This window comes from Neoarius graeffei, chromosome 5, assembly GCF_027579695.1.
Source record: "Neoarius graeffei isolate fNeoGra1 chromosome 5, fNeoGra1.pri, whole genome shotgun sequence".
NCBI lineage: Eukaryota > Metazoa > Chordata > Actinopteri > Siluriformes > Ariidae > Neoarius > Neoarius graeffei.
The window spans coordinates 105816450-105835585 of NC_083573.1; the positions used below are offsets into that span (position 1 = coordinate 105816450).

The 19136-nt window shown below is 44.3% G+C and overlaps 1 protein-coding gene across 1 annotated transcript in view; it reads left to right on the plus strand.

Annotated features, from left to right (window-relative positions):
* Nucleotides 1–19136, plus strand: part of col11a1a (collagen, type XI, alpha 1a) — a 256824-nt gene that overhangs the window by 176702 nt on the left and 60986 nt on the right. Inside the window, exons 40-43 of the mRNA XM_060922694.1 lie at nucleotides 2472–2561; nucleotides 6423–6476; nucleotides 16444–16551; nucleotides 16834–16941. Coding sequence (XP_060778677.1) covers nucleotides 2472–2561; nucleotides 6423–6476; nucleotides 16444–16551; nucleotides 16834–16941 — 360 coding nt within the window. The remainder of the gene's footprint in view (nucleotides 1–2471; nucleotides 2562–6422; nucleotides 6477–16443; nucleotides 16552–16833; nucleotides 16942–19136) is intronic.

The following is a 19136-nucleotide window of genomic DNA, read 5'->3' on the forward strand; positions in this document are numbered from 1 at the left end:
TGGTTTGAGAGACGTCCTGAGAGATGTCCTTAGAAATTATTTCAGAGACGTCCAGAGGTGTCCTGAGACGTTCTGGGAGACATTCTGAGAGATGTCCTGTGAGATGGTTTGAGAGACAGTTTGAGAGACGGCTTGAGAGATGTTCTGAGAGTCATTTTGAGAGACATCCTGAGAGACAGTTTGAGAGATGTCCTGAGAGACGGTTTGAGACATGTTCTGAGAGACGTCCTGAGAGATGGTGTGAGAGACGGTTTGAGAGACATCCTGAGAGACAGTTTGAGAGATGTCCGAAGAGACGGTTTGAGAGATGTTCTGAGAGACATTTTGAGAGACGGTTTGAGAGATGTTCAGAGAGACACCCTGAGAGGTGGTTTGACAGATGTCTAGAGAGACAGTTTGAGAGATGCCCTGAGAGACGGTTTGAGAGTCATCCTGAGAGACGGTTTGAGAGACGTCCTGAGAGATGGTTTGAGAGACGTCCTGAGAGACGGTTTGAGAGATGTCCTGAGAGATGGTTTGAGAATCGTCCTGAGAGACGGTTTGAGAATTGTCCTGAGAGACGGTTTGAGAGACGTTCTGAGAGATGGTTTGAGAGTCGTCCTGAGAGACGGTTTGAGAGTCGTCCTGAGAGACGGTTTGAGAGTCGTCCTGAGAGACGGTTTGAGAATTGTCCTGAGAGACGGTTTGAGAGACGTTCTGAGAGATGGTTTGAGAGTCGTCCTGAGAGACGGTTTGAGAGACGTCCTGAGAGATGGTTTGAGAGTCGTCCTGAGAGACGGTTTGAGAGACGTCCTGAGAGACGGTTTGAGAGACGTCCTGAGAGATGGTTTGAGAGTTGTCCTGAGAGACGGTTTGAGAGTCGTCCTGAGAGATGGTTTGAGAGTCGTCCTGAGAGATGGTTTGAGAGTCGTCCTGAGAGACGGTTTGAGAGTCGTCCTGAGAGACGGTTTGAGAGTCGTCCTGAGAGACGGTTTGAGAAACATCCTGAGATGGTTTGAGAGATGGTTTGAGAGACGTCCTGAGAGATGGTGTGAGAGATGTCCTGAGAGATGGTGTGAGAGACGTCCTGAGAGATGGTGTGAGAGATGTCCTGAGAGATGTTATGAGACACAGTTTGAGAAACGGTTTGAGAGACGTCCTGAGAGACATTTTGAGAGACGGTTTGAGATGTCTTGAGAGATGGTTTGAGAGACAGCTTGAGAGATGTTCTGAGAGACGGTTTGAGAAACATCCTGAGAGATGGTTTGAGAGACAGTTTGAGAGACGTCCTGAGAGACGGTTTGAGAGATGGTTTGAGAGACGTCCTGAGAGACGGTGTGAGAGACATCCTGAGAGATGGTTTGAGAGTCGTCCTATGAGATGGCTTGAGAGACGTCCTGAGTGACAGTTTGAGAAACATCCTTAGAGACGGTTTGAGAGATGTCCTGAGAGACGGTTTGAGAGACTTCCTCAGATATGGTTTGAGAATTGTCCTGAGAGACGGTTTGAGAGACGTCCTGAGAGACGGTTTGAGAAACGTCCTGAGAGACGGTTTGAGAGAAGTCCTGAGAGACGGTTTGAGATACGTCCTGAGAGACGGTTTGAGAGACATCCTGAGAGTCGTCCTGAGAGACGGTTTGAGAGACGTCCTGAGAGATGGTTTGAGTCGTCCTGAGAGACGGTTTGAGAGACGTCCTGAGAGATGGTTTGAGAGACGTCCTGAGAGACGGTTTGAGAAACATCCTGAGAGACGGTTTGAGAGATGTCCTGAGAGACAGTTTGAGAGACGTCCTGAGAGACGGTTTGAGAGACGTCCTGAGAGACGGTTTGAGAGACGGTTTGAGAGACATCCTGAGAGACAGTTTGAGAGGCGGTTTGAGAGACGTCCTGAGAGACGGTTTGAGAGACGTCCTGAGAGACGGTTTGAGAGGCGGTTTGAGAGACGTCCTGAGAGATGGTTTGAGTCGTCCTGAGAGATGGTTTGAGAAACATGACGTCCTGAGAGATGGTTTGAGAAACCAAGATGGCCGCTGTGTTTTTCTGCTTGTTCCTCTGAGCTTTCCTCGTCTCATCTGTCTCTGACTTCCAGCTTCACTCTGTCAGCACCATTAGTCTGATCCAGATGACCTGTCCATCAGCTCTCTCTCTCTCTCTCTCTCTCTCTCTCTCTCTCTCTCTCACCTGTTCTCACTGGGATTGTTTGTTGTGATGGATGCATGATGGAGAGAGGACACTAATGGAGAAAATATTGTGTGTGGTATCGGATTATTCACTCAGATCAGATTCCACCTGGTATCTGAGATCAGATTCTGAATAAATAAGAATTAACAGTGTTCAGGTCCAGTACAGTGAATACATTTCTTTTTCTAATCTACAGCAAGTTAGTGTTGTGTTTCAACACACAGGAGATAACTCTTACACGTGTGTGTGTGTGTGTGTGTGTGTGTGTGTGTGTGTGTGTGTGTGTGTGTGTGTGTGTGTTTTTTCTGTAGGGAGATCCAGGCCCTCCAGGTCCTCCTGGGAAAGACGGACCACCTGGACTGAGAGGGTTCCCTGGAGAGAGAGGACTTCCTGGAGCACCGGTAAGCTCACACACACACACACACACACACACACACACACACACACACACACACAAACATTGTACTACTCTCCAAGGACACGATACTAATTAATAGAACACACCAATTAACTCTGTGTGTGTGTGTGTGTGTGTGTGTGTGTGGGTGTGTGTGGTGTGCAGTGCTTGATGCATTATGCTAATCTGAGGACAGTCTTTCCATTATGAAGCACGTTTGTGTTTTGCTTTGTTTATATTATGTAACTGAATAAATAATGAAATTGGGAAGGATGGCTGCGAACTGCTGCAAGGACGTGTGTGTGTGTGTGTGTGTGTGTGTGTGTAACATAATTGTTCCCCAGTGGGGGAGTGCACTTTCTCCCAGCTCCGGCACACGGTCATTACTGTCAACAGCCAGAGTGAAAACACACACACACATTTTTAAACTGTCGCGTGCGCGCACACATACTGGCCTGTTTTCTAGCCAGGTCCCCATCTCAGACAGCTGATTTATATTTAGCCACGCCCACAAAAGTCCATAACCGAGGTGAAAATATTAAAATGGTGAGTAAATAGTGAACAAGCTCCTCATCAGCACGGTGTGTGTGCTCAGTCCTCCACTAGTGCAGCTCACACACACACACACACTGACTCTTCCTCCTCTTACAGGGGGTCATTACTTTTGTCTGAATTGAATGGCGAGGGTTCATTTATGATTTATTAATGTGAAGCGACTGAGTTTCACAAAATGTTCATTAAATTGTTGTGTATTTGTAAAAAATAAAAGATTTAAACTCAGGGACGCCGTTTCCTTTTACACACTTTTACAGCAGAGACACGGAGGAGATACAGTGACTTGCAAAAGTATTCACCCCCTCGGTGTTTGCCCTGTTTTGTCGCATTACAAGCAGGAATTAAAATGGATTTTTGGAGGGTTAGCACCATTTGATTTACACAACATGCCACTTTAAAGGTGAAAATTGTTGTTTTATTGTGACACAAACAATAATTAAGATGAAAAAAACAGAAATCTGGAGTGTGCATAAGTATTCACCCCCCAAAGTCAATACTTTATAGAGCCACCTTTTGCTACAATTATAGCTGCAAGTCTCTTGGGGTATGTCTCTATTAGCTTAGCGCATCTAGCCACTGGGATTTTTGTCAAAACTGCTCCAACTCCTTCAAGTTAGATGGGTTGCGTTGGTGAACAGCAATCTTCAAGTAATGCCACAGATTCTCAATTGGATTGAGGTCTGGGCTTTGACTAGGCCATTCCAAGATATTTAAATGTTTCCCTTTAAACCACTCCAGTGTAGCTTTAGCAGTACGTTTAGGGTCATTGTCCTGCTGGAACGTGAACCTTCATCCCAGTCTCAAACCTCTGGCTGACTCAAACAGGTTTTCTTCCAGAATTGCCCTGTATTTAGTGCCATCCATCTTTCCTTCAGTCCTGACCAGCTTTCCTGTCCCTGCAGATGAAAAACATCCCCACAGCATGATGCTGCCACCACCATGCTTCACTGTAGGGATGGTGTTCTCAGGGTGTTGGGTTTGCGCCACACATGGCAGCTACCCTTCAGTGTTATCTTTGGTGTCTTTGTTGCATCTCTGATTAATGCCCTCCTTGCCCGGTCTGTGAGTTTTGGTGGGTGGGGCCTTCTCTTGTCAGGTTTGTAGTGGTGCCATATTCTTTCCATTTTGCTATAATGGATTTAATGGAGCTCTGTGGGATATTCAAAGTTTTTATAACCCAACCTTGATCTATACTTCTCCACAACTTTGTCTCTGACCTGTTTGGAGGCTGCTTGGTTTTCATGTTGCTTGCTTAGTAGTGTTGCAGAGTCAGGGTCCTTCCAGAACAGGGTGATTTATACAGACATCATGTGACAGATCATGTGACACTTTGATTGCACACAGGTGGATCTTAATCAACTAATTATGTGACTTACGAAGTGAATCGGTTGGATCAGCTCTTATTTAGGAGTTTCATACGAAAGGGGGTGAATACTTATGCACACTCCAGATTTCTGTTTTTTTTTTCATCTTAATTATTCTTTGTGTCACAATAAAACAACAATGTGCCCCTTTAAAGCTGTAGGCATGTTGTGTAAATCAAATGGTGCTAACCCTCCAAACATCCATTTTAATTCCAGCTTGTAATGCGACAAAACAGGGCAAACACCAAGGGGGCGAATAGTTTTGCAAGTCACTGTACATCAACACCACTGTTCTGATGTAAACATTGCTGAGAGCGATTTATTCATAAATGTGTTTATTGTTTAATATATCGCCTCTCTCTCTCTCTTCTCTCTCTCTCATCTCTTTCACATCTCTCTCCTCTATTATCTTACTCATCTCATCTCTCCTCTCTCTCTCTTCTCTCTCTCTCTCTCTCTCGTCTCTCTCTCTCATCTCTTTCACATCTCTCTCCTCTCTTATCTTACTCATCTCATCTCTCCTCTCTCTCTCTCTCCTCTTCTCTATCTCTCTCCTCTCTTATCTTACTCATCTCATCTCTCCTCTCTCTCTCCTCTCTCTCTTATCTCTCCTCTCTCTCATCTCTTTCACATCTCTCTCCTCTATTATCTTACTCATCTCATCTCTCCCCTATTTCTCTCTTCTCTTCTCTATCTCTCTCCTCTCTTATCTTACTCATCTCATCTCTCCTCTCTCTCTTCTCTCTCCTCTTCTCTCTCTCATCTCTTTCACATCTCTCTCCTCTATTATCTTACTCATCTCATCTCTCCTCTTTCTCTCTTCTCTCTCTCCTCTTCTCTCTCTCTCATCTCTTTCACATCTCTCTCCTCTCTTATCTTACTCATCTCATCTCTCCTCTCTCTCTCTCTCCTCTTCTCTATCTCTCTCCTCTCTTATCTTACTCATCTCATCTCTCCTCTCTCTCTTATCTCTCCTCTCTCTCATCTCTTTCACATCTCTCTCCTCTATTATCTTACTCATCTCATCTCTCCCCTATTTCTCTCTTCTCTCTCTCCTCTCTCTCCTCTTCTCTATCTCTCTCCTCTATTATCTTACTCATCTCATCTCTCCTCTCTCTCTCTTCTCTCTCCTCTTCTCTATCTTTCTCCTCTCTTATCTTACTCATCTCATCTCTCCTCTCTCTCTTCTCTCTCCTCTTCTCTCTCTCTCATCTCTTTCACATCTCTCTCCTCTATTATCTTACTCATCTCATCTCTCCTCTTTCTCTCTTCTCTCTCTCCTCTTCTCTCTCTCATCTCTTTCACATCTCTCTCCTCTATTATCTTACTCATCTCATCTCATCTCATCTCATCTCATCTCTCCTTTCTCTCTCTTCTCTCTCTCCTCTTCTCTATCTCTCTCCTCTCTTATCTTACTCATCTCATCTCTCCTCTCTCTCTTCTCTCCTCTTCTCTCTCTCTCATCTCTTTCACATCTCTCTCCTCTATTATCTTACTCATCTCATCTCTCCTCTTACTCTCTTCTCTCTCTCCTCTATTGTCTTACTCATCTCATCTCTCCTTTCTCTCTCTTCTCTCTCTCCTCTTCTCTATCTCTCTCCTCTCTTATCTTACTCATCTCATCTCTCCTTTCTCTCTCTTCTCTCTCTCCTCTTCTCTATCTCTCTCCTCTCTTATCTTACTCATCTCATCTCTCCTCTCTCTCTTCTCTCTCCTCTTCTCTCTCTCATCTCTTTCACATCTCTCTCCTCTATTATCTTACTCATCTCATCTCTCCTCTTTCTCTCTTCTCTCTCTCCTCTCTCTTCTCTCTCCTCTTCTCTATCTCTCTCCTCTCTTATCTTACTCATCTCATCTCTCCTCTTTCTCTCTCCTCTCTCTCCTCTTCTCTATCTCTCTCCTCTCTTATCTTACTCATCTCTCTCTCTCTCTCTCTCTCTCTGTAGGGTGCCTCTGGACTGAAAGGAGCTGAAGGTCCTCAGGGTCCTCCTGGTCCTGTTGTAAGTTATCATTCCCATCCTCACTCTCTCTGTCCCGGGTTTGTGCCAGGAGGTCGAGATATTACAGCACACACATCAACATCTCTCCATCTCTTCATTATTCTGTCCTTCCATCCACTTTCCTCCATCCCGCCATTCCTCTATCATTCCGCCCACCCTCCTTCCATCCCATCATCCATACCCCATTCCATCCTTCCATTTCTTCACCTCTCCATCTTTCCATCCCTCCATTGTTTCATTCCTCCACCTTTGCATTACCCTACCCTCCATCCCTTCACTCCTCCCTCACTCCACCCACCCTTCACCCTTCTATCCTGTTCTCCTTCCCTCCATCTTTCCACCCCTCAATCTCTCCATCTTTTCATCCTTCCATTGTTCCATCTGTCCATATTTAAATGTTTTATCCTTCCATCTTTCCATTCCTCCATTTTCAGCCCTCTACTCCTCCACCTCTTCATTTCCTCCATCCTTCCTCCTTTTCTCCATCTTTCCATTTCTCCATCCTTTCATTACTCCATCTCACCATCTTTTCATCCCTCCACACATCTACACCATCTCTGCACTCTTCCATCCCTCCATCCCACTATCCTTACCCATCTATCCCTTTATCTCTCCACCAACTGGAACTGAAATATACAGAGGCCACAGATCCAGTTGGTCCCAACCACTGACTCTGTGTGTGTGTGTGTGTGTGTGTGTGTGTGTGTGTGTGTGTGTGTGTGTGATTTATTTCGCTGTGAGACTGAAATCAGAGTGTTCACAGTGTGGAGTGGAATATCAGTTTCCACTAGAGGACACTTTTTATCCTTCAGAAGTAATAAAGAGCTGATTTTCTGAACCTGAGCTCAGAGCTGTGATTTTATTGTCGAAATGATCTGTTTATAATTAGTTTCAGTTGTTTACATTAAAATCCACTCATTTGGTTTCAGTTTTGTTTTCGTGTTTCGTGCAGCTTGATTGGTTTTAGTGCTTATTTTAAGAGATATGTACATTTTTTGTTGTTGTTGTTGTTGTTGTTTTTTTTGTAAATGAATTTTATCCTTCTACACTACAGGAGTTCCTCAGGGCTCAGCTCTGGGTCCGTTTTTGTTACCAAACACTAAATCTGTAATCAGATCTGTTTACTTTTTATCCATTTTATCTTCCATTTTGGTTTGAGTAAAGCTAGCTGTAGAGACTGAAGGTTTAGAAATATTCCACACTAAACTGAAACTCGGGTCCTGTGGACAGTAGAAATAATATAAAAGAGAAAAAGAAAAGAAAAGGAATTAATTCATATCTGCGTTGTATTTTATAGAGGCCTTGCACTGTCACGTGACGCCCATAGCAACGGTAGCTAGTGCGCCATGACGGGGGCAGTTTATTGCGCTTCATTCGGATGAGTTAGCTGTTATTGGTCAGTATGGGAAGGTTTTGCTGCATTTTTGGAGTTGCAAATCGTTTTGAACAAAACAAAGGCGTCAGATTTTTTAATTTACCAAAAGTAATTCATCATACATAGTGAGCGTACCAGTCGGTTTTTGACCTCTCCGTTCAATACTGAGTCCCAACGAGCATTTTTCCCCCTTTTTCCCCTCTACGTTCAGAAACGTATCTAGTTTTCTCCCCCGATGATGAATTAGATTTGTACATTAAAATATCTGATGTCTTTGTTTTGTTCAGAACGATTTACACATCCATAACCTTCCCATACTGATCAATAACAACTAACTCAGCTGAATGAAGCACTACAAGCTGCCTCCTGTCATGGCACCATAGTTACCGTTGCTATGGGGGTCACGTGACAATGCAAAGCCTCTACTGCAGAGAAGAGTTAAATGTTAAGGCCTTTTTTTTAATTATTATTATCGCTTTAGTGTCACGGTAATTGTAGTCCTGTTCATAAACATACAATGATGACCAAGCATGGGTTTGAAGGAAAATGGACTAGAACAAGGCAAGAAGAAACAAATGAAGACAACTGGCAAGACTTTGCGAAGAACAGAGACATACAGATCAGGTGAGAAGACCAATTAATTAGGAAGTCAACACCATTTATGAATGGAAGAACAAGAAGAAGGAGGAGGAGGAGAGGAAGAAGAAGAAGGTTCGATTCAGTCTTTTTCTCACATCACTTCATACACGGGTTCCCCCTAATCAGACCTGGTTTGTGTTCGCTTTCAAACAAACTTCCAAAGCCCTCAGAAAGTCAGAAGAAGAAGGAGGAGAGGAAGAAGAAGAAGAAAAAGGAGGAGGAAGAAGAAGAAGGAGAGGAAGAAGAAGAAGAAAAAGGAGGAGGAGAGGAAGAAGAACAAAAAGAAAAAGGAGGAAGAAGAAGAAGAAGAAGAAGAAGGTTCGATTCAGTCTTTCTGTCACATCACTTCATACATGGCTTCCCGTAATCAGACCTGGTTTGTGTTCGCTTTCAAACAAACTTCCAAAGCCCTCAGAAAGTCAGAAGAAGAAGGAGAGGAGGAAGAAGAAGAATAAAAAGGAAGAAGAAGAAGAAAAAGGAGGAGGAGAGGAAGAACAAAAAGAAAAAGGAGGAAGAAGAAGAAGAAGGAGGAGAGGAAGAAGACGAAGTAGAGGAAGAAGAAGGAGGAGGAGAGGAAGAAGAAGGAGAGGAAGAAGAAGCAGAAGGAGGAGAAGAAGAAGAAAAAGGAGGAGGAGGAGAGGAGGAAGAAGAAGAGGAAGAAGAAAAAGGAGGAGGAAGAAGAAGGAGGAGGAGAGGAAAAAGAACAAAAATAAAAAGGAGGAAGAAGAAGAAAAAGTAGAGGAAGAAGAAGGAGGAGGAGGAAGAAGAAGGAGGAGGAAGAGAGGAAGAAGCAGAAGAAAAAGGAGGAGGAGAGGAAGAAGAACAAAAAGAAAAAGGAAGAAGAAGAAGAAGAAGGTTCGATTCAGTCTTTCTGTCACATCACTTCATACATGGCTTCCCGTAATCAGACCTGGTTTGTGTTCGCTTTCAAACAAACTTCCAAAGCCCTCAGAAAGTCAGAAGAAGAAGGAGAGGAGGAAGAAGAAGAATAAAAAGGAAGAAGAAGAAAAAGGAGGAGGAGAGGAAGAAGAACAAAAAGAAAAAGGAGGAAGAAGAAGGAGGAGAGGAAGAAGGAAAAGGAGGAAGAAGGAGGAGAGGAAGAAGAAGAAAAAGTAGAGGAAGAAGAAGGAGGAGGAGAGGAAGAAGAAGGAGAGGAAGAAGAAGCAGAAGGAGGAGAAGAAGAAGAAGAAAAAGGAGGAGGAGGAGAGGAGGAAGAAGAAGGAGAGGAAGAAGAAGCAGAAGGAGGAGAAGAAGAAGAAGGAGGAGGAGGAGAGGAGGAAGAAGAAGAGGAAGAAGAAAAAGGAGGAGGAAGAAGAAGGAGGAGGAGAGGAAAAAGAACAAAAATAAAAAGGAGGAAGAAGAAGAAAAAGGAGAGGAAGAAGAAGGAGGAGGAGAAGGAGGAAGAAGAGGAAGATGAAGAAAAAGGAGGAGAGGAGGAAGAAGAAGAAGCAGAAAGGGAAGGAGGAGGAGGAGAGGAAGAAGGGGAAGAAGAAAAGGAAGAGGACAGAAACAGTCAAAAAAAAAGTGAAAAGTGAATTTCTGTAATGCCTGTAATCACAGACTGCTGTAATTTTGCCCCGCGGTCGGTCGGTCTGTTGGATTTGCTGGACGTCTCATATTGTATTCATGGAAAGCCGAATTAAAATGACATCCTGCTCAGAGCCGATGTGCTCCTCTTTACAGAAAAGGAAGATAAGTGTTATTAGTGGGTAATTGCGGTTTTTAAAGGCGGTGTGGGATTAGTGCGGCCAGCTGAAGTGTCATCGAGTTGACTTTCATGTGAAATAAGATAAAGAACTCATCTGCACCTGTGTGAAGTTGATAAATTCAGCTTTCTTTGGAGATTAGAGCGCGGGGGACGGGTGCGAGAGGAGAGGAATATTAGTGTGACATGGCCGCCTTACCCACCTCCCGTAACTGATCATTAGATCTGAGTGTGGATTTCTAACTATTCTGACTCAGCCTGCTTTAGCTGAACTAAACAGCACATTTAATGCACACACACGCGCACACACACTCCGTCAAAGGTTTAATCATGAAGCAGACTTCCCACACACGCTGCCTGTATAGACAGAATCGAAGCGCTTATCAACAATTCAGAGCTTCTCCTCTCATTAGGTTTTGATTGAAGCTGTCAGTTCAATTCGGTCTTTCTCGCACATCACTTCGTACACAGCTTCCCGTAATCAGACCTGGTGTGTGTTCGCTTTCAAACAAACTTCCAACGCCCTCAGAAAGTCAGAAGAGCACTCAGGGTGAGGAGAAGAGTGCACGGGAAACTCGTGAGGAACCGGGAGCGATGGGGATCTAGCAGAAGGTTTAGATCTATAGTAGCTTTCATGAAAAAAAAAAAAATCACCTCAGTGAAAAGATTTCTATTATTTATATATTCTTCAAGCTAACCAGCTGCTACGAGTTCTTGTGCTGTGACTGTCCAAGCTCTTCTTTGAACCCCCATCCATATTTTATGAAAAAAAAACAAATCCATTGTGTTGTAAGACTGCAGAACTCTTAAATCAGGCGTGTTAAAGGCTTTTTAGTTTACAAGCAGTAACACATTGACAGCTCCTCTTAAATACGCTGATGTATCCAGATTTATCTGAAAGGAGCAAAAAAACAGTAAAGTTTATGATTTAAGAGAATATTATAAATGAAATAGTTTTCTGATCCCATGTCCATACAGTAAATATAGCATATATATTTACTCTAGGCGGCACGGTGGTGTAGTGGTTAGCGCTGTCGCCTCACAGCAAGAAGGTCCTGGGTTCGAGCCCCGGGGCCGGCGAGGGCCTTTCTGTGCGGAGTTTGCATGTTCTCCCCGTGTCCGCGTGGGTTTCCTCCGGGTGCTCCGGTTTCCCCCACAGTCCAAAGACATGCAGGTTAGGTTAACTGGTGACTCTAAATTGAGCGTAGGTGTGAATGTGAGTGTGAATGGTTGTCTGTGTCTATGTGTCAGCCCTGTGATGACCTGGCGACTTGTCCAGGGTGTACCCCGCCTTTCGCCCGTAGTCAGCTGGGATAGGCTCCAGCTCGCCTGCGACCCTGTAGAACAGGATAAAGCGGCTACAGATAATGAGATGAGATATTTACTCTATGAGGCAGGAGGCACAAAAATGAAGCGTAAACCAAAAATGAACAATTTAAAAATCACAGAAGTGTCTGTACTTTATATTATTCGACTCTTACCTCTTAGAGTTTTCGAAACTGAAACCTCCGAACCGAGGCTGACGTACACACGCTGTCGCCATGACCCAAACTCTTATTTCCTGGAAATGGCCCGACGCTAGAGCTCAATGGAACGCACTTTCCCTCTGTAATAAGCATAAACATGTCTGAAAGCCATTTCTTTAGTCTAGTCCATTTATTTTGAACGGTGAACCGAGTTGTATACGCTCACCGGCCATTTTAATCGGAACACGTGTATGTGCATGTGCAGTGCGCGATCGTTACACTCTTACATTCTTACAGCATGATGACGTAGTGGCGAGCACCTCTATATGAGGCAGTAGACGCAACAAAAACGATTTTGACCTTTTTGGTGACCTTGACCAGACGACCCTCAAATGCCGCTTTTCCACTACAAACGCAGCTGAGTTGGGCTGAGTCGAGCTGAGTGGGGCTGTTGGAGTTGCATTTCGACTACAACCACGCTGAACCGTGCTGGCTGGAAGTGGGTGGACACATTGGGTGGAGTTAACGAAAGTGGGTGGACGTCATGTGATGTCGTTAAGCAGCGCAAACAGTGACATCAGTGACCTTTTAAGCGGTAGTCTCACGACCCGGATAGTAAACAATAAACATGGAGGACATGGAGTCGTTAGTGTTGCTGGTCTTGGTGCTGTGGCTTGTTGTCACCGACAACGCCAACAGATACTGGCAAGAGCATATAGATGAGGCGAGGCGCATAAGGCTTCAGAAATTCTCGTAATTCGTAATTCTTCTCCTTCCGGGTTTACAGTGTTTACAGATCCCAGCGTGCTCGCGGGGTGTGTGTGGGCGTGTGAGGACACTCCTCCTCACCAATCAGTGCACAGGGGAGTGTCTCCTCACGCCCCCAGCCTCACTTGGCTCGGTTTGGCTCGCTTCAGCCCCACTCCAAAACCGTGCGAGTTTTGGGTGCTGAGCAGGGCTGAAGCGAGCTGAGTCGTGCTGCTCTGAGGTAGTCGAAACGCGAGCCGTGTCGGGCTGAAGCGAGCTGAAGTGAGCTGAAAACGGGTAGTGGAAAAGGGCCAAAAATGTTGGAGGTTCTATTTGAGACCAATGCCCATCTATCCTGAAAGTTTCATGAAGATTGATCCAGCCATTTGCCCGTAATATCGTTAACAAAGAAACAAAGAAACCTGACTGAAAACAATACCGCGCCCCCTGGTGGACTCCGTCCCGGGCGAGGTAATCATTAGTATATTTTGTCAGTAGCCGAGTTTAGTGTTGTAGTCGAGACCACCGAAACCGAGACCAGAATGTATCGAGACAAGACTGAGACCATGAGCGGTTGAGATCAAGTCAAGACCAAAACCAAGGCTAGGCAAGATCAGAACCTAAATAAATAAATAACTGACAAAAAACAAGATATAGTCTGACTTTAATTATACCTCGTTCATATTTTGTACTATTGTTAACATTATGTTTGTGTATGGGTGGCACAGTGGTGTAGTGGTTAGCGCTGTCGCCTCACAGTAAGAAGGTCCGGGTTCGAGCCCCGTGGCCGGCGAGGGCCTTTCTGTGCGGAGTTTGCATGTTCTCCCCGTGTCCGCGTGGGTTTCCTCCGGGTGCTCCGGTTTCCCCCACAGTCCAAAGACATGCAGGTTAGGTTAACTGGTGACTCTAAATTGAGCGTAGGTGTGAATGTGAGTGTGAATGGTTGTCTGTGTCTATGTGTCAGCCCTGTGATGACCTGGCGACTTGTCCAGGGTGTACCCCGCCTTTCGCCCGTAGTCAGCTGGGATAGGCTCCAGCTCGCCTGCGACCCTGTAGAACAGGATAAAGCGGCTACAGATAATGAGATGAGATGTTTGTGTATATATATATATATATATATATATATGCTTTTGTATGATTTATTTATTATACCACTAAACCGTCAGTGCTAGGATTAGCTATGCTATAATTAAGCACGAAATAAATAAACTAAACCAGACGAGTGTGTGTGAAGGGGGGTGGGGGGAGGGGCGACGGCCATTAACAGTAACAAAAATTTCAAATTAGCAATGAGTCACGTTGCTGGTTGCATTTGAAGTAAGAAGTTTTACATCCAATCACAGTAACGATGTTAACAAATAAATCAGACAATACACAGGCAGTTTAGTGAAATCCCCACAGCTGTGGTCTTTACCGGTCTTGAAATAAAATCCTGAGTCCTCTACGTCTGAGACCGAGACAAGACCGAGTAAAAATGAAGTTGATCCCGAGACAAGACTGAGACCTTCAAAAAGTGGTCTTGAGATCAAGCTCGGTCTCGAGTCCGACGACAGTAACAGAGTTTATAGCTTTATTCAAGAGTTTATTGCTCTCTTTGCCCTCTAGTGGATAACCAGAGACTTGCACTTTTTTCCCCTCAACTTTTGATTCAGTTATGTTCCACAAAACAATTTTAACTTTTTAACATTCATCCAAAATTTGGTGGACTGGATCAAAACCTTTATCTTTACCTTTCAAAAAAAGAGAGAAACCCATGCTATAGTCTAATAACCTTACGACAGGGTTCTCCAAGACTCAGTCCTGGGTCCGCTCATGTTCTAGGACACTAAATCATCAGACTCAGTGAGCAGACCTGGGCATTTTTGTTTTGTTGTTTATATTTTAGCTTCCATTTTGGTATTATTTCTAGCAACAAACTGAGAGCAGGTGTTTTTTTTCAGGAAGAAGTGTGAAAAACCAATCAAAGCATGACTTTTTTTTTTCTTAGAAATAGAACACCAGCTCTCACCTTTTACCACTTCCTGTTTACTTCAGACCTCAGTGTTGGATAGACAGCGTGCTAACTGATAAATTCCTGCCACAAACATTCCAGGCGTTCTGTACATAGAAGCGTTTCTGTCCAAAGCACGAACCAGAGTGATGGAAGCCAAGGACGTAAAATTACACTGCTTCAGAACACTACCAGTTTCCCTTTATACACCTTGCCTAGAGAGTACATCATTCAGGCCTGAGTGCTTGGCGTAGCTGGTGGGAAAGACGCCAAGATTCATTACTTAGGATTTAAAGTACAAAGAAAACGGAAAATAAGAGCATCATCAGTGTACAGTTCAGATCTCAGCAGAAGCGTTGCCAAAGCGGAACTGCTCGAGTGATGATGTACGATCAATCGATACACAGAAAGGAAGGGGATTAAGCTGGAGCTAAACTGGCAGGATTCAGAATCGTACACTTTTTCTACCTTTAGTGTGTTTTATCTTGAAAACTGAATTTAGCGTACGCGTTTTTAAAACAGGCCAATTATGTCAGTGTTTTGAAGTGACTAATACTGTATATAATAAAGAAAATGGTGACTTGACAAGGTGGGCGGCACGGTGGTGTAGTGGTTAGCGCTGTCGCCTCACCGCAAGAAGGTCCGGGTTCGAGCCCCGTGGCCGGCGAGGGCCTTTCTGTGTGGAGTTTGCATGTTCTCCCCGTGTCTGCGTGGGTTTCCTCCGGGTGCTCCGGTTTCCCCCACAGTCCAAAGACATGCAGGTTAGGTTAACTGGTGACTCTAAATTGAGCGTAGGTGTGAATGTGAGTGTGAATGGTTGTCTGTGTCTATGTGTCAGCCCTGTGATGACCTGGCGACTTGTCCAGGGTGTACCCCGCCTTTCGCCCGTAGTCAGCTGGGATAGGCTCCAGCTTGCCCGCGACCCTGTAGAACAGGATAAAGCGGCTAGAGATAATGAGATGAGATGGGTGACTTGACAAGGTACTTTTAGTACTGCTAGTAGCTTTTTTTTCACGTTCAAGCTCACACGTTCAGCACTGAGATGTTCTCCAGATGATAAAATTAAGTGATGCAATAGCGAGCTTACACTACTGTTCAAAAGTTTGGGGTCATCTCATCTCATTATCTCTAGCCGCTTTATCCTGTTCTACAGGGTCGCAGGCAAGCTGGAGCCTATCCCAGCTGACTACGGGCGAAAGGCGGGGTACACCCTGGACAAATCACCAGGTCATCACAGGGCTGACACATAGACACAGACAACCATTCACACTCACATTCACACCTACGGTCAATTTAGAGTCACCAGTTAACCTAACCTGCATGTCTTTGGACTGTGGGGGAAACCGGAGCACCCGGAGGAAACCCATGTGGACAACATGCAAACTCCGCACAGAAAGGCCCTCGCCGCCCACGGGGCTCGAACCCGGACCTTTTTGCTGTGAGGCAACAGCGCTAACCACTACACCACCGTGCCACCCAAGTTTGGGTCACCCAGACAATTTTGTGTTTTCCATGAAAAGTCACACTTTTATTTCCCACCATAAGTTGTAAAATGAATAGAAAATATAGTCGAGACATTTTTCTGGCCGTTTTGAGCATTTAATCGACCCCACAAATGTGAAGCTCCAGAAACTCAATCTGCTCAAAGGAAGGTCAGTTTTATAGCTTCTCTAAAGAGCTCAACTGTTTTCAGCTGTGCTAACATGATTGTACAAGGGTTTTCTAATCATCCATTAGCCTTCTGAGGCAATGAGCAAACACATTGTACCATTAGAACACTGGAGTGAGAGTTGCTGGAAATGGGCCTCTATACACCTATGGAGATATTGCACCAAAAACCAGACATTTGCAGCTAGAATAGTCATTTACCACATTAGCAATGTATAGAGTGGATTTCTGATTAGTTTAAAGTGATCTTCATTGAAACGAACAGTGCTTTTCTTTCAAAAATAAGGACATTTCAAAGTGACCCCAAACTTTTGAACGGTAGTGTATGTTGCAAATTTTGTTTAGAGGTTTATTTGTGGGATGTTTGGTGTGTTTAGGGCTCACCTGGTGAGCGAGGAGCGGCCGGTCCTGCAGGTCCGATTGGTTTACCTGGCCGTGGCGGACCTCAGGGACCCCCAGGACCTGCTGGAGAGAAAGGTGCTCCTGTAAGTACTGGGAATTTTTTGCCATGTTTCATATTTTGAGTATTTATAATTACGTAGGGGATAAAACATGACGAAGTGTGCTGTCATGGGAAAATAATCAACAACAGGGCGGTGTGATGTGGTCTGATGGAATGATTATTTTTCTATGTAAGCATGTCCTGAAGTGTTTGAGTTCTCTTATATGACAGACATTTGGCATTTTTAAAATTTGTGAAAGAACGACACAGTTTATCTGTTCATGGTTATAGATGCTGTTTTTAACAGTTGTGTGTGTGTGTTCAGGGTGAGAAAGGACCACCGGGTCCCGCCGGCCGTGATGGAGTCCAAGGTCCAGTCGGTCTCCCAGGCCCACCCGGCCCCCAGGGACCCCCTGGAGAGGACGGTGATAAGGTTAGAAAAGATACAAAATAAAAATTGTTGTAGAGTTTTATTTAATTCAGTTCGTCGAGTTCAGTTCGATGTCACATCACTGCCACCTGTAATCAGTTTTCATCACGATACGCAAACACTCATCCATCTCCAGCACACATCCGTCTCCCGTATCGTATCATATCATATCCATCATCATCAGAGACAACAACAGCCCAGGCATCTCTCCATCTCATTAGGCTCCTGCGCGAGGGACCAAACGTTTATCACCTGCAATCTTTTATGTATTGTGTTTCATCTTTCAGTCAATAAGAACTCATTATACTGGGCTTGTGTGCATGTATAATACAGCTCTGAGTACTTTATAGTGTTTGGAAATAAATAAATCAGTCCAGAGTGGAAGAACACACAGGAGAAATGGAAAAGGAAAAAAAAATACGCCTGAATAAAATGTAAAGAAAGCGTGATGAGAGGAATAAATTAACAAGACCGTCAGTGACTGCGCAGCTCACTCCGGCCCCATCTAGTTCATAAACGTTGTAAGCTACAGTATATACACTATATACAAGCTATACTGTATATAGAAGCGATATCCACCGTAGGAATACCGACTTATTTACCAGAAAGTATCCAAAATGGCGAGGAATTGACCGAGAAGAAGCGATTTTTGTTGAGCTGTTTAAGGCATTAAGGCTTAATTAGTCCATAACTTCATTAATAATTGTAATGAAGCAAATCTGGGTAGAAGTTATACAGTATGCACCCTAGGTCCCCCTACCTTCATACCAGAAAAAATCAAAATCGGTGAAGAATTGAGAGAGAAGAAGCAATTTGTGTGGAAACTGCTCATTAGGGATTGATTAATTACTCCATATCTTTATTATTAATTGCAATTATGCAAATTTAGCTAGAAGCTATATGCGCCCCGGGCAGCCCGACCTTCCTGCCAAAAAGAATAAAAATCGGTGAAGAATTGAGACAGAAGGAGCGGTTTTCGTGAAATGTGGACGACGCCGGCCGGCCGGGCGAATAAATGAAAAGCCACAGTATTGTAAAGATTCGAGGTAGAACGCAACGACACTATCTGTCTCTCCATTCAGATTTCCGCTGCAGTCATCTAACTCGTAAATCCCGACCTTTTCCTCGATTTCCTCGACTCAGAATTCCTGCTCGGGAACTCGAGTCTCCTAGCCTAGTAAACTAGACCCACCCGCCTAGCCACCAAAAATATTTTTGCCTACGAGCGGGTCTAGCCTCGCACCATATCAACAACACACCCCGGGCATCAAATCGTGCCCGCCAATCACAACGCAAGGTTTTTGTTTGGATTCTTTGGGCGGGCTTTTGCAGGAGTGACGACAAGGCTGCGCGACGCTGGAGAAAGCACAGCAGGAAAGATGGCTACGGCTAGAGAACAGCGCTCGTTTGACTCCGGTTTGGAATCAGTTTTAGAAGAATTAGACTTGGAGTTTTGGTTGAAACATGAGCAGGAAGAGGCTCTCCGCTCATTCCTTTTCAAGAAGGACGTTTTCGCTGTTTTGCCGACCGGCTATGGCAAAAGTCTGATCTACCAGCTGGCTCCGCTCGTAGCCAAAAGGATGGGGCTAGTTTGTGCAGGACGAAGAATTAATAAACAGCTTTGAAACATTACTTTTTGATTGTTTCTTATTTTCCCGTTATTTTAAATTTAAGGGAAATTATTTCACCAAACACCACTAAATAAAAACTCTCAAAAACAGTTTAAGCAAACCCTTGAAAAACACTTGAAAAAAAAAAATAAGAGTGTATGTTAAGTATGTGGTACAGACTCCAAACTTGTGGTCATTATCTCCAAACTTCTTAATATCTAGAACCTGTTTATTAATTAATATGCATTTTGAAAAATTATTTATTTCAAGGCCTCCCCCACTGCTTTCTGTCGCTCTGACTACGTCACAGTCACTGTTGCGCTGATTGGTCAGAGCGTTGGCCTATACGCACAGAGACAGTTTGAAAGACAGCGGGTTGTTCCTCCCACACCCTTCGGAAATGTCTACGACCGAGACCAGACTAAATATTCACATTTAGTCTGGCTTGCCAGGCTATGAGTCTCCTTCAGAAAGTGGTCGCTCATCATAGCGTCAGCAATAAACGCAACTCTCATGAGTTTACCGTCCATCCACATATCAGTAAACAGACATCTTCACTTTGTAAATCTGTAACACGGACTCAACCCC